Here is a 21,465-nt window from a genome sequence, read left to right on the forward strand (position 1 = left end):
AAAGTGTTGGTTTTTATAGGGTTAGAAACCTACAATTGCTATCTCAGCAGTTGTTTATATCCTGTGCAAACGTTTTCATTGTGTATGTCTCCTCTTGTCTTCGGTCACAGAAAGTGTGCACTCAGCGGTCAGACCAAAATGTGTAAACACAGGATCAAGTTTGGAGATTCCAGCAACTATTACTACGTGTCTCCCTTTTGTAGATATAGGGTAAGGACTTTGAAGACTGTGCAGTAATACACATCTGCTTTTGAGCTGCCACTCCAATGCAAAAAAACCCCAAAAAACAAACAAACTATAATTTGTATGTGTGTGTTTTTTTTAAATTTTTTTTTTATATTGTGTTTATATTATGTTTTTTTTAAACTTTAAAATCTTATAATAAACATATTCGCAAATATATAACTTTAACAATCATACATGTATAAATGTAAACCCACACCCATACCATCAGTGATAATAATTATTACATAATAGGATTAATATGATGGCACATGTAACAACATGTTTAAAAGTCACTATGGTGCACGACAGTAATGTAGGTCATATCTCTAGTCTTGTAATTAATTTGTAAACAGGTCCTCACAATAGGAGCAGTTGATTATCACCTGTATGTAAAATACAGAGAGGTCTGTTCAGGCGAGAAGTGGAACCTGAGGTAAAGACTGGTGACAGATCGGGTCAGGTCTTGCTCTGTACTGTAATTAACTATCTGAGTTGCGCAGCCCTGCTGTCAGTATGCTGCTAGCATGCTTGTATTGGTGTGTAATTATGTCTGTGTCCTGATGAGTATTTTCTGTTGCTGTTCCTCAGATCACTTCAGTGTGCAACTTCTTTACTTACATCCGCTACATCTATCAAGGACTGGTGAAACAGGATGGTAAGTGCTTTACTAATGGAGCAGTGGACTCTTCATTTAGTAAGCGCACTGTTACTGGTATAGTAACAACTAACTGTATACTGTCAGGGTGGGGGCGGTTCCTTTTTCAATCCCAGTTTGTTTTTTAAATAATTTCCAATTCCCTTTTAATCAATTCCAGTTTGTTTTTAAAATAGATTCCCAATTCCAATTCATTTTTAATCAATTCCAATTTCTTCAAAGTATTTCCTTTGAAGGACTTGAATTGGAATTGATTAAAAGGGAATTGGAATTGAAATTGACCCAACCCTGCATGCTGCTCAGTAGTTTAACACATTTAGAATTCGAATGACATGAAATCAGAACTTTTAGAATTCAAATGACATGGACTCAAAAACGTGCAATGTATCATGTTTCCACAGATCATAGTAATCTGATTCATTCTTGCCCTTTTAATGTATGTTGTGTTTTTTTTTTTTTTTTTTTTTTGACAGCTGAACAGATGTTTTGGGAAGTAATGCAGCTCAGGAAGGAAATGTCTTTTGCAAAACTTGGATATTACAAAGAGGAGCTGTGACACTAATTCCAGAACCTGCATTTCCCTCAGAGCTTGATTCTGACACTGCAGAGAATCACTTCCGTGTCATATTTATTAGGACAGAACGGGCCCAGAACCCACTCCCCCTCCCCGTCCTCCTCCTGCTCTTCTTCCTCTTTCTCTTCTTCTTCCTCTCAGCTTGCTCCTCAACCCCCTTGAATAACTTCAGCTTGCTTGTGTGCTGTATGTTGAAATCAAATGTGTTGATCACTTTACAAGAACCCCACAGTATGCCTAATTCAAAAGAGAAGAAACAGCTGCTGAAATAAACATTGATTGAATTTTGTGTCTAAAGATGCCAGAAAAGTTTCCTTTTTTCGTTTTTTTTTTTTTTTTTTTTTTTTGGGGGGGGGGGGGGGGGGGTGTTACTGTCACATCTTTACAAGATGTTTGAAGAAATTGTACATTTGAATCTGAAGTGAGCATTTTCTAAATTGAAAATGTGGTTTTATCCTCCGCAAATGACGGCGACATCATAGGTTCCTAGTTTCTTGTAACCAACGTAGTGATCTACCTGTCAGTGAAAGTATACAGTATATATGTATGTGTATCACTGTATGTTTTGAGTTTCTGCACAATCACAAAGGCTTTCCATGATTTTATTTAGTGCCTTTCTGGAATCTATTGAATAAAAATGTATACCTCGTAAGAGAGCTTAGAGATTCTGTTTCTTCAGCACATCCACAGAATAGTCGTTTTTGTTACTGTTCTTGGGTGCAGTCTTGGATCCAGAGGCACCTGCGGACTGAGAACCTTCTATCAGCTTAACAGTCAGATGTGTGCCGTCTGAAACTGACATGGGAGAGGGAGATGCACTGTTTATATATTGCAAGTGAAGCATTGATTTGAAGGGCTGCCGGCATATTTCAGGTATTTCTAATTTTCTGTCACACATTCAAGATTTATTACATTAATAAATACATGATGTAACTTTGCATAAATATAAATATATTTTTTAGACTACACATTTATAGTTGTTCAATTGTAGATGTTGTACCTCTCATGTCATTTGCAGAGGTCTCATGCAATCAGGTTGCATATTAACACTGGAATGTGTTACGCTGTGCCGTTCAGCTCCACACTGCCCACTGTTGCTGTGCTCAACCCTAAAAGTACTCTTTCCATTACAGTGCAGTACATGTGTGCATTCCTGTCTAAAATAACAATGGAGCTTTCTTTGCTACTGAGATTTGAAGCAAAGTGTGTAGAGCGAGAAGAGGTCAAAGAGTTTCCACAATGTGATATTGGGCTGTGAAAATACTGATAAAACACACAAGGCAAGAATGACGCTATGTCTACCAATAAAATCGCCCCCTGCAACCATACTGCTACTTTGGAATTTGAGAAAAAAAAGGCATTTCCTATTGCTATAAAGCTTGCTGTTTCTGGAAAATAAATGCAGCATTGTGTTTTTTGTTTTTTTTGTTTTCGGAGCCCAAATGAATTGGTCTGTAAATAATGTACTGCAGAACGTACCAGTTAAACCATCAGTACATTTTGAAAGCAACAGGAAGAACACTTTGCCTATGCAGGTTTATTACCGTGTTGCCCTGCTGTGCTGGTCTGTTTTAATGAGAGGTTGTGTCTTCATGTCTGTTTGCACACTTTAAAGTGCAATATAATATCGCAAACAACATGATGTCAAGGTTACTAATGTACAGTGCGTTTTTGCAGCAGCCTGACCTTTTAATAAACAATCGTGGGACAATATGTAGATACCAGTAAATCTACCTGAATAGTGTTGGCTTACCTGAGCACTGGGGTCAGACGTCCTTTGAAAAAAAAAGTCTCACTTCAAGAATTAATTTAAATTGATGCCAAAATTCTTCCTAATCTGGAAGATTCACCCTACAGTGCTTCTGTTTTAAACGGAACGACTGGGGGAAAGGTTTGTAAGAGAAACGAGTGTGTCGATAATTTTGAATTAAAATGACTAACTAAAATACAAAAATGAATAATAACAAAGTGCCATTTTCACACCTTTCCCAATCATAATTTTGTTTGTACCTAATTTAGCACCAGGTGTCATGTTATATCATTTTGAAACATGTATTTATTTTAAAACTGCACATTTGAGGCCTATGTAGGTAATGGAAAAATATAACAGGTAGCTCTGAACACAGTACAGATAAGCATGAAGCTGCTGCTGCACAATAGTTAAACACTGAGCTGCAGCTTGGGGGTGAACCTGGCACCAGTGCTGCGTCATGTGTAGCAACACCCACTCTCCTTAGCTGTGTGCACACACCTTGTACTGAGCATTTCCTTTATTGCCCTGTACAAGGACTAGAGACAATAAACTCCTGGCGCCTGCGTGTGCTGAGGGTTACAGTAACAGTCCAAGGTAAGAGCAGGACTGAGGGACGGGCTTCCGTGTTCACTGGCCTGTTATTTTGAAAGGGAGCTTCTAGGATATTTCACTTGGGGAGGAAAAAAAGTACCAAAATGACTGGAGTTTGATAAACTGAAGCAAAGCTTTTTCACAGTGGAATACAGATAGGCAACGCGCCTACAGATACTTCTCACAGTACATTTTTAATCAACCAGAATCTGCCTTGGGGGTGGGAGAAAAAAAGGTAAGCCTTTTTACCTTTGGGAAAGATATATTGTGTGTGTGATTATTGTAAGGGTAGTATCAAAGACCTGTATTGAGTAATAGTGGCTGCTCCAGGATTATGGAGTGGTTATATCTGTTTGAGGTGTTGAGATTTGTTAATTCTTGACTTTTTTTTTTCTCATCTTGTCACATATTCTCAAAATCATGTCTACAAGATATTCCTTTCCTTGTTAATCAGTAACAGAGTTTATCAAGCCCCTTGTTCCTAGATAGCTATTGTGTTTCTTTGTTGTTGCTATTATTATTATTATTATTATTATTAATTGGACTTGGGTTTATAATATGGCAATGTTGTCAACAAGGGACAACCAAAAATGAACTACGACAGGGAATATTTCAGGACCGTGTGGCTCTACCACAGGCACTATTTCAGGAAATCTCTGTCTATCGAACCCTGTGTTTAAAGATGGCGCCCCCATTAAACATGGCTACCAAGGAGGAAACATGATTGTAAAATTGCACAAGCGGCCTTCACACTGCTGGACTTGTTGCATATGGAATAAATGTGTCAATAAACTAGTTAATTTCTTCAAATGTATGAAACATTTCATTTCTGACCATCACTTATAGGCAAAATGCCAATCTACTAAACCCTGTTATTTAGTTTTGCTTTGTGGTTCTGTTTTAATGGATGTTTGCCTCAGCCTCTCTGACCGAAGTGTCTGTTATGTGAATGTTTGGATGTGCATTGGGTGGCCATTTAGAATGCCAGAGCTTTGTCTACACAAACCCTGTTGAGGATAGTGGGGCATATCCTGTGCAGATTGATGTTAACTGATGATAGATGCCCACTAAACACAAAGACTCCACATTGAAACCAATCCACAGTAATCAACTTCACCCAATATACTGTGTACTTTATTTTCTTAAAATAAAATAAAACACCCTTTTAATGTTTTACAGTTCAAATGGAAATATATAGCGGGACATAAACAACTTCCAGGTTGCTGAATTTGTGCTCAAGTAATCCACTAGTTCCCTGGCCTCCTTTATTAACCACTGATGGGCCAAATGGCCTTTTCTCCTTCCCAAACTTGTGTTATATTCTTATAACTCTTTGCTATGCTTTTACTATGGTAAACTTGTATAAGCAATACTCTAAATCACTGCTTTGTAAACATGTTCAAATGGACTTCTAGACAGCAGAGTACCAGGTGATGGATTAGTGTGTTCAATGGTCTTAGGATGCTTCATGAAGTCAGGCGTTACCAGTCTGTCTCACTGCTTAAGAAGATTAATGTTCAGTCCTGCGCTTGACAGAAGAGTTGGGAACATAACAGCAGTCAAGGATGCATTAATTTTCATGTGTTAATGTAGCTGTATTACTGAAGATGTGATGAGTGAGTTTCACTTTAAGGCAAGGTGTGTGTGGAAGCTGATAGAAATGTCATGTACAGTATTGAACAATCGATTTCCCAAGAGTACGTATTGATGTTGGCACAGATGTTTTTAACATTGAAACGTTGTTATTATTATTGACTGTCCGCTTACCTTTTTAAGTTGTTTGCAATCAAAAAATCTGATTCTTCTTTCATTTACTCAAATGCTCCCCTTTTTTCACTTTTTGAGATATACACACACAGCTGTAGTCAAATGTTTACATATCCCAATGGAAATGTATAATTTCTAGAAACATCTTGAAAACGAAGAATTTTAGGAAAAATCTTTTGTAGCAAAAAAGTTTTGCTTTTGTGCATGAGGAAAAAGACATAGATATTCAAGTTACAAAACATAGATATCTACAATTATTTATTTCAGCAATTTTTTTGCAACACTCCAAAAATGCTATTTCAAAAGTATTCATACCCTTAGATGCTATGATAGTATTGTCTAAAAAGTGCCAGAAATTTCAATATGATAATGCAGAACCTAATTCTAGAAAAGACTATGCTCTATTGTTATTGAACATTCTTACAGAGTATAAAAAGTTTAGGCATAGGGCTGTCATTACCAATAAGTCAATATGGGGAAAAGAGCTATCTGCAGACCTTAGGCAGAAAATGATTTATTGTCATAAAGATGGAGAAGGATACAAGATGATTTCCAAGCATTTTATTATAAACAAGTACAAGACTCATGGTACTGTCACAACGCTCTCTTGGTCTGGTAGAAAGAAGGTTGTTTCACCAAAAACAAGTAGAAGAATTGTGAGGAAGGTTAATAACAATCCGAGATTGACTGTCAAAGATATTCAAAGTGAACTGGCTGCAAGTATGACTGGGGTTTCCATTTCAGCCACAGGGCGAGTATTGCATGGTGAAGGTCTCAATGGTCGCAGGCCAAGGAAAAAGCCATTCTTAGGAAAATGTCACAAGGACAATCACATGAAGTTTGCAAAACGGCATTTGATTGATGTTCTGGTCAAAGGTTTTGTGGAGTGATGAAACAAAAATCAAGCTATTTGGTCACGCTGAGTTGTTATGTTTTGAGAAAGTCTGGAGAGGCATACAAAGAAAAGAACACCATACCTACTGTCAAGCATGGAGGTGATAATATGTTCAAATGGATTCCATAGAATACAAAAAGATATTAGCCAATCATCTGAAACCCTCTGCTACAAAACTTGATTTAAAGTGCAACTGGATGTTCAACACAACAACGATCCAAAGCACACATCAAAATCTACTTCAGAATGCTTAAAGAAGAATAAAGTCAAGGAATGGCCTAGTCAAAGTTCCGATTTAAATCCGATTGAGAATCTTTGGTATGAGTTGAAGAAGGCTGTGCACAAAAGAAGTCTTTGGAGCTTGAATGAACTGGAACAATTTTTTGCGTTGAAGAATAGTAAAAAATCACTAAAGAATCATGCCAAAAGCTCATTGACAAATATCTTAAAGGTGATTATTGTTAAAACTGCCTCAACTAGCTATTAACTTCATTTTACTTGTCTGGGTAGGAATACTTCTGAATTAGTATTATTAGAGTTTTGCAAAAAATTGCTGAAATAAATAATTGTAGACATGTTTTTCTTTCTTTTGCCTCATCCCCAAAAGCAAACTTTTGCAACAAGAGTTTACCTATAATTATTTATTTTCGAGAAATTTGTAGAAATTCATACATTTTCATTGGGATATGTAAACTTATGACTACAATTGTATATACATCTGTGTGTGTGTGTGTATAATATAGTGGCGAACCTCGTTTCCCGCAAGCAGGGGCTTCTCACTGTTTCTCGCTTTTTTTAACATATATTTAGTTATATGGGACTTTAAAGTCCTGTCAGTCCTTTAAGAACACTACACCCAGACATTGAAAACGTTTGGCCTTAAATGTCAAAACATGTTTGCACTCACTTGTAAAACAATACTGTTGATATAATATTGTTCTTGCCTTTTATCACAATAATACAGAACCCTTAACATACAGCACTGTGATAAGGCCAAATGCACCATGCGCCCTGTATTAAAAATAACACTACTCTATGCTATTGGAGTTTAGTAAAAGGAGGAGAAGGGTCCTAGCAAGATGGGGAAATGCAGCATACAGTATATGCCACGAGCAGCATCTCCAAGCGTTAATTCTACTCTCATTAAGTTACTTTAATTTCATCAATGGGGATATGTAATAACAAATGTGCAGTAACAGAGCGCCCATGTTGAATAACCAGGACAGCTTAGTGGTGCAGTGACTGGGCTAGCTTCACCCCCCAGTGAGCACCAGCCAGTCCTAATCCCAAGACTAGCCCACAATTTAACGAAGTTGTCAGCGGTTCCAGGCTCCAGCGGATTGGACAGGTTGTGCTGTGATGCTGATATCTGCTATAGGGTTTCTTCAGGTCCACACACTGGTATTAAAGTGGTTTCTCAATTCCGGTCTCCACAATGTCCCCACTCTGATAAGCATGCTTGTATTGGCCTGTAATTGTGTCTGTGTCCTCATGAGTATATATAAACTCCACTGAGAGATCCCAGCATTGTCATAATCAGAACATGATGAAAAGGATCTTTTTTTTGTTGTGATCATGACAACGTTGTCATGTTGGGAGCTCTCAGTGGATCCCTGTTTATTTCTATACATGTCCATCTGCCCCGACTGTACACGAAGAGGACACGTGTGTGTGTGTGTGTGTGTGTTTCAGACAGCCGGTCACTGCACAGCCCAGCAGGGGGCTGGAGGAGCTGATGGATGTACTTGGGGAAAACGAGGCTCTGCAGCTGTTCTTTGAAGGTAAGAATGACCTTTGGAATGAATTACAATAATATAGACAGCCTTGCCACTTTATTAGGACCTGCACCTAATATCAGGTTGGGCCACCGTTTGCCCTGATCAATGCCTTCACACAGTGTGGCACAGACTGTACAAGATTCCTTAAGTGTGGTTACAATTATTTATTAGGACCTGTGCTTAACATTGGGTTGGGCCATAGTTTGCCCTAATCACAGCCTTGACATGGCATAGACTCTACAAAGTGTCTCAAGTGATCAATTCAACATTCAATATTTCGTGGAATTGGTGCAAGAATCATCGCTCATCCGGAATATACCCAATTGGAATGAGATCCAGGGATGGGTACATGTTGACAGCAGCCATCGCCATCAGGATACAAGAGCAGCTCTAGCGGGTGGACAAGATCCGCAGTGATGCTTCAGTAAACTACACCATTCTTCTGACTACCAGAAGAACATGCCCTGCACCAGGGTATACCAGGAAAACATGCCCAGCACCAGGGTATACCGGGAGAACATGCCCCGCACCAGGGTATACCGGGAGAACATGCCCCGCACCAGGGTATACCAGGAGAACATGCCCCGCACCAGGGTATACCAGGAAAACATGCCCCACACCAGGGTATACCAGGAAAACATGCCCCACACCAGGGTATACCAGGAAAACATGCCCCGCACCAGGGTATACCATACCACACCAGGGTATACCAGGAGAACATGCCCCACACCAGGGTATACCAGGAGAACATGCCCACACCAGGGTATACCAGGAGAACATGCCCCACACCAGGGTATACCGGGAGAACATGCCCTGCACCAGGGTCTACCGGGAGAACATGCCTCGCACCAGGGTATACCGGGAGAACATGCCTCTCACCACAGACCACCAAATGGGAAGCTCTGTTTCCAAATCGGTAATGCAAGACGAGCACGCTGCTGATGCAGAAATAGCCAAACCAAGTGTCTCCCACATTTACTTTTCTGAAAGTGAAGCACAATTCACGACAATAGAAACCCCAGTTTTTTGATGGGTGCTCAATGTAGCTCTTTAGGGCAGCTGTCACGCTGAAGAGTGATGTTACTTCTCGATATGATCATTGGTTATTATCTATTATCTTATTATCATGATCCACAATGTGGCTGTAAAATAAAACAATTCAAGTAATATGCAGCAGCCCGCAAGGCTTTGGCACAGAGCACTACCACAGCAATTGGACCACTATACAGAATGTGCCTTGTACTGAATATTGAGCTCAGGATGATGTCTCATGGGAAGGAAAGCCACAAGCTACAACTTTTATCACACACACACTGCTGTACAAAAGTCTCAGACATGTTGCATTGTTCTACTCTGATGCATTATGAGCATCAACAATTTACTCAAAGCCTCCACTAGCATTTTCTACTATTACAACAGCCTTGAGTTGCATAAAGAAGGGAAAACATTGAGTGAAATCGCTTGCATCACTCAGTTTTCAAGGTGTGGTCTCCGAAGCATAATCAACAAGTAAAGAGAAACATCATCTGTAATTGACAAACCCAGGACTGGAAGACCCAAAAAGCTGTCTAACAAGGATGAGCAATAATATCCTTAAGAAGTAGAAGGAAGACAAGTGTTGAATTGACAGCAGAACTGGCAGAAGGCACAGGTGTCGATCAAATCAACAGTACAATGGGGATGGGGGGGGGGGCGCTCACTGACCCTCCTGACCTGTACTGCATTGAGGGAGAAAAAGGTCATAAAACTGAAAAAAAAGAGAAAATGGAATATACACATCTACCTATTGTTTCCTGTTTCCTGTTCCAGAGAGACCAGCTCACTGAACAGATGTGCAGTAGAAACCCAGAGCAGATCACTGGACAATGTGTTTTCCTACAGAATGGCATGCAATAGTTATAGCACATTAAACACCAGTTGTGTCTGGGCTGGAAGCAGGCTATTCAAATGGCACACTGCAGTGTGCAGTCAGGCAGCTATAAGGTAAGATCATTAGCCTCTCGCGGTATATTAAATTAAAAGGTTTTATAGGGTTGTAGCAAGACTATTACATCCTCTATTAGTATGAATGTATGTGTTTTTTGTACTTTCATTTTCAAATAAATGCTTTTGATGGATATGGCTGAGTTCCGGAAGCTGAAAATGAATGCTCAGTCGTGCTTTATTAACACTTTTTCTTTCTTGTTTCGATCCTTACTCTGCCTTTTCTTACTGCATAGTTGTCAATTCTAGCTGTAGATTACAACATACCATATCCCTGTTTTCTCACTGAGTCATTTCTGCTCTTCATTTGGAAGTTTTGCATCACCTAGAATGCTAGAATCAAGACATAAGAAAAAAACTATATGAACACAATTTTATTTAACATCATGTAATCAAAGAAACTACAAAATGATCTTGCAAAAGTGTATCGAAAGCTACAATGTTTTCAATTACTGTCAGTTAAGGGCAGTATATTGAAAACTACAAAGCTGTATGTAATTCAATCTGTTAATGTAGCATTATTCAACAGGTTTCATTCAATTTTATGAAGCAGAATTTGTTACTTCTATAGGGTGATGCAAAACCTTTGGCCATAGCTGTAGAACTGTGATCTCTTTCATGTACAGAGAGCTGTTAGAGCCATACTATTTCTATTACACTATGTAACACAATTTTTATTCCTGGGTAGTAAGTATTACAGTACTACAAGTAAATACAGTCTAATCGTAAATCTCGAAAAAATACTCACTTCTAAATCTTTTGTAGTCATTTTTATATTACTTTAGTATAAATACATGTTAATTTGGATTCATATGTTGTTTTTTTCTGACGTTATGTGAACGAAAAGACACACATTTGCCCGTTTTCCCATTGGAAATAGTGATATTTTGAAATATCACTGTCCTGGTCACAAAAGCAAAGCTTGTGGGGAATAATAGCCATTTTCTATACTTTTGAGGCATAAGCAATTAGGAAATAACACTTACTACCCAGGAACAAAAAAAAAAAAAATTGTTACACGGTGTTATCAGTATAAGGCTAGCTGGTCATAAAAGGATTAATGATGTAACTCTGCAATGCCATTTCAGTGGCTGGGAGTGGAGTAATGGTGCACCAGTCAACCATATCAAGAGCTCTGCATAACACTGGCCTGTATGGGAGAGTGGCAAGAAAGAAGCCGTTACTCAAAAAGTACCATCTGAAAGCACGTCTGGAGTTTGCCAGAAAGCATGAGAGTGACCCAGCTGCGATGTGGGAAAAGGTTTTGTGGTCAGATGAGACCAAGATAGAGCTTTTTGGCCAAAACTCAAAGCGCTATGTGTGGCGCAAACCTAACACTGCCCATGCCTCAAGACACACCAACCCTACAGTGAAGTATGGTGGTGGCAGCATCATGCTGTGGGGATGCTTCTCATCAGCAGGGACTGGGCATCTTGTTACAATTGAAGGAAGAATGGATGGAGCAAAATAGAGGAAAATACTGCAAGAGAATCTGCTTCAGTCCACTAAAAAACTGAAGCTTTGGAGGAAATTTACCTTTCAGCAGGACAATGATCCCAAGCACAAGGCCAAAGCAACATTGGAGTGACTCAAGAATAAAAAGGTGAATGTCCTACAGTGGCCCAGTCAAAGTCCTGATCTCAATCCCATTGAGAATCTGTGGCATTATTTGAAAATTGCGGTCCACAAGCGTCGTCCAACCAACCTAAACCACCTGGAGCAAATCTGCCAAGAAGAATGGGCCAAAATCACTCCGACACTGTGTGCAAAGCTGGTACATACTTATCCAAAAGACTTAAAGCTGTTATTGTAGAGAAAGGTGGCTCTACCAAATATTAATGTGTGGGGGTTGAATACTTATGCAAGCAAGATATTTCAGTTTTTTTATTTTTCTTAAAAATATTTCCCAACATAAAACCAATGTCACCTTACAATAATTGATTTTGAGTTTAAGTGTTTTAAAATAAAATATCGAACAGAATGAAATTTCAATGTACCATTTGTAATTCAGTAATATGAGAGAATTGGTCAGGGGTCTGAATACTTTTATATATATATATATATATATATATATATATATATATATATATATATATATATATATATATATATATATATAATGGGTTTGGGTTCAGTGTGACCCAGCTGAGACAGTGAAAAGTGTTTAGTATTAACTTTAGTAAGTCTACAAGACTCCTGGGAAAGTGATCATACTCATAATTATATATAATATAAAAGCAGCTGCTTCCACAGGTAATACTGAAACCATCTTTCTACAAATTGACTCCAAACAGCCCCAGCAGAGAAGCCCTTGTGATTGGCACACTGTGCAGCCAGTAGAAGTCCAGTACTGTAATAAGTAAAACAATTAATCTAAGCTTAACTATTTGGGTCACCCGTGGAGCGATATGAGCTGATTGTAAAAAAATAAAATAATATTGCCTGTGTTTCAAATTCCATTCCAGACTACTGCCACGTTCCTCTCACTATCAGTAACGGTTTCCATAGAGCAGACAGAACTGCACCCTGGGAGGGTTATCTGGTCATGATTCATAGCCTTGGTTTCTTTACAGTTAGAAAAAGATATAAAGGATAAAGTTTCAGTTTGTTTGTCTTTATTGTCTCTCACTGGCGAAGCCTAATCAAACAAGAGAGGTTAATAAAGAGATTTTAACCAAGTTAATAGTGTTTGAATTAAGCAAACAGAAATGGCTCTTTGTTGCTTTTAAACCATGAAATAGCCACATTAAACAAAAGTTAGCTCCTTAGATCCAATACAGGTTTGTCCAATCAGCACACTTATGGATTAATTCCTACCATATACAGCAAGAATGATCCCGAAAGCAGGACTGGCTCTCCTGAACTGGGATGGAAATTTCTGATACGAAGCATTCCTTTGGTATTATACACAGACTGGCCATAAAATTAAAAAAAGTCAATTAATAAAATCTTAATCCACTAGATTTTTAAAAGCTGTGTGAGGGGGCTTGCATATGGTAAAGGCACTCCGAGTGGATGCAAGATGCGTCCTATAGCCTGTAGGTTGGTGGTTTGAGTCCAGGCTATTCTATTGCCGACCATAGACGGAAGCTTCCAGGATGGCGCACAATTGGCCGAGTGCCGCCTGGGGGAGGTATGGGCTTAGGCCAGCTAGGTATCTTCAGTTCACCGCGCACCAGTGACCCCTGTAGTCTGGCTGGGTGCCTGCGGGCTTGCCTGTAAACTGACTAGAACTGCGCTGTCCTCCGACACTGTAGCTCTGAGGTGGCTGCACATTAAGTCTGCAGTGTGAAAAAAAATGGTTGGCTGACGGCACATGCTTCGGAGGACAACGTGTGTTCATCTTAGCCGCTCCCGAGTCAGTGCAGGGGTGGTAGCAGTGAGCTGAGCCTAAAAATTATTAAATATGCCAAATTGGGAGAAAATAATAAAATAGTTGGCATTTATTAAATTAAAAAAAAAAAAACTGTGTGCAACTATTCAGCAACAATCATGGGAAAGCATAAGGAACCCCAGTGACTTCATTAGACATGGTAGTGGGTGCCTGTGGAAGGACTTCTGATTTGAAGTCTTTGCTTAAAAGTTAACTGCTTTCTTACATTCCTCCTAGGGCATGATGTCACCGGTGTCCTGGAGAGCCCCGTGGTGGACACCAGCATGCTGGAGCGATATCTTAGCAACGACATCGACCCGGCAACCTTGTGAGTCAATCAGTATTTCTACTGTTGCAATAGCTTGGTAGCAACAAGCCAACTCGCTCTCTGCACTTCTCCGCAACAGGAAACAAGTCCAACAGTCGAAATGATAAGGTTAAAAACATATTTTATTAAACAGCAAACAAAATGCAAAAGTTTCAGTCTTTTATACTATCAGTGCAATAGCCAAATCAATAAATACAGTATATTGCAGTATTGGTATGCAAGATAACATATTAGATAACATAACAACACTGATGCAGAAAACAGACCCTTGGTTTTACAATTGAAGAGATGGTGTTACTTATACTGCGCCCCCTTATGTTTTTACAACTATTTTTATTAGTTTATTTAGCAGACACCTTTATCCAAGTCCACTTACAGAGACTAGGCTGTGTGAACTATGCATCGTCTGCAGAGCCACTTACAACAACGTCTCACCCTAAAGACGGAGCACAAGGAGGTTCAGTGACTTGCTCAAGGTCACACAGTGAGTCAGTGAGTGAGCTGGGATTTGAACCACTGGAACACATAGGATCCTATAATAACTAGAAATAAACAACAGGTCTTTAAAAATGTGGTTGCTAGCCCTGTAAAAAACATTGCTTTTTTCATCTTTATAATTCTGTTTGAACTCCTCACTAAAGCTGCAGTTCCAATGTGTGTTTTAAACTTTGCCCTGGACTAAAAGCTTGGTGAATCTGGGCCTTGGAGTCCATAGATAAAGGCAATACTAATAAGTAATGTCCATAAAGTGTATGTTCTTATAATCTGTGTGTTCCTTTTTTATTAATTTTTTCATTAGAATGATTGCTGGAGATGGAGTTGATAAGTAGGTTCATTTTTGTTACCTTGTTCAACTTTTATATATTATTTCAATGATGTATAATCAGATTAACTAAAACATTCAGTCATTGGCCCACACTGTTATTTGCATTCTTTGAATCAGAGATATTCATTGATTTTCAGATTGTAAGTACTTCCCAGAGCTCCATTATAAAGTATGGATTCTACTTGCCTTCTTTAGATGTAGTGGCAGAAGATATCCCATACAGACACAAAAAAGCCTGTGTTGAATGTGGGAGAGAAGCATTTGGGCAGGAAATGCTGATGCTTGTTTGAATTTATTTCAAATAAATGTATATGGTAAACACAGGCTGTGTATAAAGCATGAATAGACACATTGTAGCATTTACTATATGTAACTAGAGCATGTTTTCATTGTAGCTCTACTGATGTCATTGGTCTTGTCTTTAAAAACATGAAATAAAATATTGTGGAGATTTTTCAAGTGTTTCTAATACTAGTGTATAGTAATGCCGTATTGTATTTGTTTTTGAAGAAAGGAAAATAAATGGAGTACTAGTGATTTATGGAGATGTTTGCATTGGAAACAGTGTCACTTGGTGGACTACTGTTTGTAACTAATAATTGAGAGCAGGATCGTATCAGGATCACAGTTTTATGCAAACTTCTCCCATCTCGTAAACTGTTTTGCGATGTCAGCAGATATATTTTTAAATGCTGCAGTTATGTTATCTCTTATGTTAAATTGCCAGTAATTATTTGACTTGCCATGGTGGATACAACTGATCTTGAGCAGCCTGTCTCACTGATTTCTCTGTCCAGGATTTTACCAGACTCTCCCCCTGACTCTGGCTCTGAAGCCTGCTCACCTCCACAGATACCAGGTTTGTCATTCTCCCCACACTGCTCTGATCCTTCATGGTTTCTGGTGATTATGAAGCTTGTTTAACATCCTAACAGCTCTTTCCTTTTCCACTCCATTCCCCTGGCAGACATGCACAACAGTGCTTCGTGGGCCACTGGCCAGCCCCCCCAGGTGCCGTTCCCCCCTGCAGTGGACTCCAGCAGTGCATCATGTCGCTTTAAAGAAAGGGTTCCAGGCAGGAACCCCAGCGTACCCCAGAAATTCATGGGGCTGCCGAGCAGCTATGTGAATCCTAGTGTCCCACCCGCTCCTGCCTGCCTCAGCACTGCCTCATCCAGCTGCTTGGGCACTGCCTACCCTTACCTGCCTCCAAGGCCCAGTTATCACCCAGGGTAAGCAGGCCTCTACGAAGCACATCTGATAGGGTTGTGCTGAGTAACAGGTGCAATTGAATATGTGTGACAGGTCAGAACTTTACCAAACAGGAGTAATTCACAAGTGCAAAGGTTTTTGTTTCTTGCATGTTTTTTGTGGACATTTCCCTGCACACTTTCATTGGTAAAAAAAAAATAATACATATTTAGACTTTAATTAAATTCAAGCACTGTTTGAGTATTACAGCTCTGATTACAAGAAACTTGTGAATAATGGCTTTTTGTCAGCTATAGGAACCATAATTTAAAGCAAGTGCAACTTAACTGCAGGTTGGAGCAGTTAATGTACTGTTATGAATCGGTTATAGATGGTATAATACTGTTAACATGACTGTATTCATTTCAGAAAGCCGTTGCCTTTGAAATTGTTTTAAAATATGGATCCATAAGATCCATATAAGTTACATGTATTAAAAAAGTTAATATATAAATAAGAACTAAGAAGATAATTGAATTCGACCCTAGGCAGTTGTCTTCTCTGTCTCGCCAGTGGAATATGCTACCTCAGTATTTTCCTTGATTTCACTCAGTTCACACCATCTCTCTAGCTGAGCTTGGTAATGACCCTGTCACTTTATTGTACAGAGCTGTGTTACCAAAAACCAAAAAGAGGAAGCACTCTGACTCCTTCGAAGGGAGTGTGGACCAGTATGTGTGGAACGATGTCGACAGGCCAAAAGGCTCCTTAGGTATGTGTGTGTGTGTGCAGCAGGGATGGACAAAAACATGTGGAACACCTTTCTGTAACACTGTCAACTGGGTGAGGGCCACCAGGAGGAGCCAAAGCAGCCAATCACATGCAAGGGGTCAATTATTCTGGAGGCAACAGAAAAACACGTCACTGAGTCACTAACACCTTGGAGGTTATCTAGCCACTTCATGGATGTACATAAGACTCCTACTGCATAGAAGTTTCACTCATTCCAGGTTTTACTAATAGCTTGATCAGCCACAGTCAATAATTAAGGTGAGTCTTATTAAACTAAGACTAGTAAAACCAGGAGTGGATTAAACTGCTATGCAATGGGAATCTTAGTTGCATTCCTGCAATTTGTGACCTTGCATGTCCTAGCTTAGTTTATGAAAGCTGACTCCACAGTGGAGGCATACATTTCTATATAGTTCTCATATACTGGCTAGAAACAAATGTCACTCACAGCTTTCAGAAAGATCCCCAGCTCTACATGCTGTCTAATTTTCTTGAAGTTCAGTTGCAGTTAAAAGGAAGATTAAGCTGGGACTCATTGTGTGTTGCAGCAGTGAATGGCAAGCAATGTGCAGATGTATCTGGCTATGATAGCGATGGACAGAACGACAGCTCAGTGACGGGAGGTTATCAGTCTTTAACCTGGAGCATGTACCATCCGGGCCAGTGGACAGTCCTGTGCAACTGCAACTGCGAGAGCCTGTGAGTATGTGAGACGGGGAGAAACCCAATGCCAGGGAGGGTCCTGTTGTCATGTCTTTACCAAGTGCTGGTATAAACCAGCCCCTGTCCTACTCCAGCTCCAGGCCTCCTTCAGTCACACACAAGGAGGACGGGGTGGTGTTGCAAAGATCTCCTAAATCCCTTGTTATTGATTTCCTCTGGAGCAACACTCTCCTCCATTTTGCTCAACGCCCGTCTGTGTAGCCATTGCACACCTCTGGAGCTGTGAGCAGGCTCCCCAGGAACGCCCCTTAGCCAATCAGGACCTCCTGATCACTCAGCACTGCGCAAGCCTTCCTGCTCAATTGGTTGCCTCCTGCTATGCGTCCCAGCTGCTTTCATAAAGGCACACATCCCACAAGATCTTCTCTGTCACAGTGCTATATACACTTTCATTAGTGTCGGGTAATTTACACAGTAGCAAAATGCATACGTTTACAATTTTTTAAAATGTTTTACAATCATAAGCGCAACTCGCTTTTGCTTTCCTGTAGCCATTTTGCATTGCTGAAGAGCTTGATCATGGCGTATAAACGGTTAGGGTGGATCTGTGACTGGTGGATACACGACGGTTACTGTACTACAAAAACAACACACTGAAATATTTCTAAAGAAAATTGTTTATAAATATTGCAGCTTACAATAGATGAAGGTTGACACCACTGTCAGAGAAAGGTTCTGTATTTAAAGGTACAGCACTTGTTTCGATGTATCCTCTGATAAGGTCCATTCACACTGAGCACGTCGCGTCATGGCGTTAAAGTTCGACGTAAATTCTTTTTTTTAGAATACATCCTTTGGAGGCATTCACCCTGGACATGTTGCGTAAGACCGATTGTGTCAAAAATAGACCTTGTCTTATTTTTCTTTGCGGGTCGGGTGTAAATTTGTTCTCTAACCAATCACACTCCAGGTCTCGCCCCCTCGGCGGCATGACAACAAACATCGACAGGTAGCCCCTACTGTATTTCATTAACACAAACAGAGATTGGCCTAATGAAAACAAAGGATTTAAAACGTAGATATTGCAGAAATTAAAAGTTTCCTTAAAGATAATGGAAACAAATAGAGCTACAGTAAAGAAAACAAGAAAACGCTTTCAAGGATTTTTAACAGCAACACAAAATGAGACCCCACATGTAAAAAAAAAACCTCCATCTGAATTAAATGAATGCATGTATAAATGTAATGTATATAATCTTTATGTTTATGTATATTTTACATTATTTAATTTTAGGACAGACAGTAAATACATAAATGTCCAGTCATCAAAATGCTTCCTACTGTACTTATTTGTGGAGAACAGCAGGAGTATAGAGCCCTGTGTTTCAAACACACACTGCATCTTTAAAGTTTAAACTGAATGATTGTATAAAGTTTAGTTTTTTAAGATTAGATGCAGTTTTTGGAGCAGCATTTGGAAATGAAAAGGTAGAGAAACGTAAACAGTCAGACAAAGTTTGATGCACAGGTACAGTAGTTCCTATTAATGTTTGTATCTTGCGATGTGTTCACGTGCAATAATCAACCTCTGGATCTGAGCAGTGCCTTCATAGATCTGGTCAATTTTGGCATCTCTCATCAGTTGCTCTACAGATTAAATACTGTTAAACCCATTTCCTCCAAACCTGGACAGCATCACTGACAGCTTGGTTTGCAATGTCACCAGCGAATGCCTTAGCAATGGAGGCATAGTATGTGTTCCTTCGTCCTTCATTCACTTCCAGGCAGCCCTTTGATAATCTATTCGGCTGTCTCTCTGCATGCAGCCAGACTGCCTAGTGTAGGAGTAATAATAATAATAATAATAATAATAATAATAATAATAATAGTAATAATAATCTGATATTTTTTCTTAATTGCGCTGTGCTATTTTATTTATTTGTTTTAACTATGTTGTTTAGGTTTTTATTTTAAGGGACAGTGCTCCATCACACACATGAACGAGTAGTCATTAAAAAGTATATTATTTAATAATAATGCATCTTGATTTCTTGTGCATCACAAGTTTGCCGTTTCTTGCGTTTTAATTATTTGAGCGCATTTGGTGTGAAAGCAACTTGACGGCGTCAAAATACGTCGGACTCTTGACGCTTTGACGCGACTTGCTTAGTGTGAAAAGGCCTTTACACTGTAACCAAGGCTGTAAAATCTATTTCCCTACTTCTGTTTGCACTTGCTTTATTATCAGTTGTTCAACTAACTAAACCAACTTATTTTTGCAATAAAGCCATGTGACCCACAGCAAAAGTACAAGGATAACTTACAGCAGAAGAAACGTCTGGTTTCCCAGTGGCAGTGGTCACTGTAAAGGCATTAAGCACTGTTGATAAGGGGCGACACCGCGGCTTGTCAGCTGATATCAATGTTGCTGCCTCAGTGTTGTGACTCTGCTTTTTAGTTCGAACGTCAATCATTTACACATTCCACACAGAATGGTTCCGATAATCACTGAACTAAACTGAATCGCAATGCTAGCTAACTTATCTTCAAGTACAGGTACATTGACCACACACAGTTACACTGTAATATGGTAATATTTACTACATGCAGTTAGTACATAATTTTCTGATTGTGAGAGTGGAAGAGTATACAATTGCTGTAAGTGCATGTGTTAAAGAATGTAACATAAGCATAATTACAGTGTAGTTCATGTACCTTTATTTTGAAGTGTACCCAGCTTAGGTTACACTATAAGCAATAATTGTAGGTGTAAATAACTTGAATCCACTGCTGTCTGAACTTAATATTCAGGGAGGAGCATGTCTAGAATGTTTGTAATTCTAAAAAAGAATTGCATGGAATGTAGTACATCCATACTGAATATATTACACTATTAGAAATACACTGAATGTTGGTCAATTCTCTGTGAATGGTAGTGTCTCTGAGCCCAGTAAAGACGTCCTGATTAAACACTTGCTTATCTTCCCAGACCTGCTCCAGGTTACCATGTAGACACAGACAAGGGGTTTAATTACTCGACCTTTGATGAGGCCTTCGTGTGCCAGAAGAAGAACCACTTCCAGGTGACGGTTCACATTGGAATGATGGGGATCCCCACATATTTCAAGACGCCGCTCGGGCTGAAACCCATTGAGAAGTTTTACGTGAAAGTTTTTGGCATCAAAGTGAGTCAAATTTGAGAATCTATTTTTCTGGTACCCAACCCTAAACCCATCCCTAACCCCAGCCTCGTCGTTCACCCCATCGCTAACCGAACCCCAACACTGTCCCTAACCCCAACCACCTCCCTAACCCCATCCCCATCCCTAAACCCAACCCCATCCCTAACCCCAACCTCCTCCCTAACCCCAACCCCATCCCTAACCCAAACCCCCTCCCTAACCCCAACCCCATCCTTAACCCTAACCCTAACCCCAACTCCAGCCCTAACCCAAACCTCATCCCCATTTAATATATGTACTACTCTTTAATTACAGAATACAGTATCTTCTGATCACCATTACCGTTTAGACCCCAAGTGATCTCATAACCACCCTTTACATTCACTGATATAGATATTATCGTATGTGTAAATTCCTGAAACATTCTCTATTAGGAAGGTTTTGCTCACCTTTGATTCAGATGTTGCCAGTTATCATAATGGTGCTTTAGTTTAAAGGGGATTTCATAGTTGTTTAAAGGAAAGTTTAATTTAACATGTCTGTATTTCCTTCAAATTCCAGGTCGACGCTCCAGATCACATAATAACTATTGAACAGTCACAGTCGGATAGAAGCAAAAAGCCATTTCTACCAGTCAAGTAAGAAATGCTAACTCACATAAAAAAAATCTTATTTGTTCATACTTTTAATCTATATTTGCATTTGCTGTTCCCAAGTCAGATCTGTTTTAGCTGACACAGGCTGCACCTTGCTAAAATTGTATGCTAATAGTGGTATTTAGAAACACATTTGGTGTGTATATAAAATGCTCTTCTTGATAACCAGACACTAGAAGAATGAGATCTGCAGTTGTAAGGCAGATACTGTAGGTTGCATTGAATCATCTTTA

General features: G+C 39.4%; 2 protein-coding genes across 10 annotated transcripts in view; both read left to right on the forward strand.

Annotated features, from left to right (window-relative positions):
- The window catches only part of LOC121318023 (rab-3A-interacting protein-like), a 32,279-nt gene extending 30,528 nt beyond the window's left edge, over positions 1 to 1,751 (forward strand). For 3 of the 4 annotated variants that reach the window (XM_041254209.1, XM_041254208.1, XM_041254207.1), the window contains 3 exons: positions 111 to 210; positions 814 to 880; positions 1,354 to 1,751. In XM_041254209.1, coding sequence (XP_041110143.1) covers positions 111 to 210; positions 814 to 880; positions 1,354 to 1,436 — 250 coding nt within the window. In that variant the 3' untranslated portion in view covers positions 1,437 to 1,751. The remainder of the gene's footprint in view (positions 1 to 110; positions 211 to 813; positions 881 to 1,353) is intronic. The other variant, XM_041254210.1, reaches the window with a different exon arrangement.
- A 1,990-nt stretch (positions 1,752 to 3,741) lies between these two features.
- Positions 3,742 to 21,465, forward strand: part of LOC121318024 (myelin regulatory factor-like protein) — a 29,405-nt gene continuing 11,681 nt past the window's right edge. For 2 of the 6 annotated variants that reach the window (XM_041254211.1, XM_041254213.1), the window contains exons 1-10: positions 3,744 to 4,033; positions 8,153 to 8,241; positions 13,832 to 13,922; positions 14,722 to 14,748; positions 15,546 to 15,607; positions 15,716 to 15,980; positions 16,608 to 16,711; positions 17,280 to 17,430; positions 20,384 to 20,579; positions 21,138 to 21,214. In XM_041254211.1, coding sequence (XP_041110145.1) covers positions 8,196 to 8,241; positions 13,832 to 13,922; positions 14,722 to 14,748; positions 15,546 to 15,607; positions 15,716 to 15,980; positions 16,608 to 16,711; positions 17,280 to 17,430; positions 20,384 to 20,579; positions 21,138 to 21,214 — 1,019 coding nt within the window. In that variant the 5' untranslated portion in view covers positions 3,744 to 4,033; positions 8,153 to 8,195. Of the gene's footprint in view, positions 4,034 to 8,152; positions 8,242 to 13,831; positions 13,923 to 14,721; positions 14,749 to 15,545; positions 15,608 to 15,715; positions 15,981 to 16,607; positions 16,712 to 17,279; positions 17,431 to 20,383; positions 20,580 to 21,137; positions 21,215 to 21,465 lie in introns of all 6 variants that reach the window. The other 4 variants (XM_041254212.1, XM_041254214.1, XM_041254215.1 and 1 more) reach the window with 4 other exon arrangements.

Source organism: Polyodon spathula, chromosome 7 (assembly GCF_017654505.1).
Source record: "Polyodon spathula isolate WHYD16114869_AA chromosome 7, ASM1765450v1, whole genome shotgun sequence".
In the NCBI taxonomy this organism is placed as follows: Eukaryota; Metazoa; Chordata; class Actinopteri; order Acipenseriformes; family Polyodontidae; genus Polyodon; species Polyodon spathula.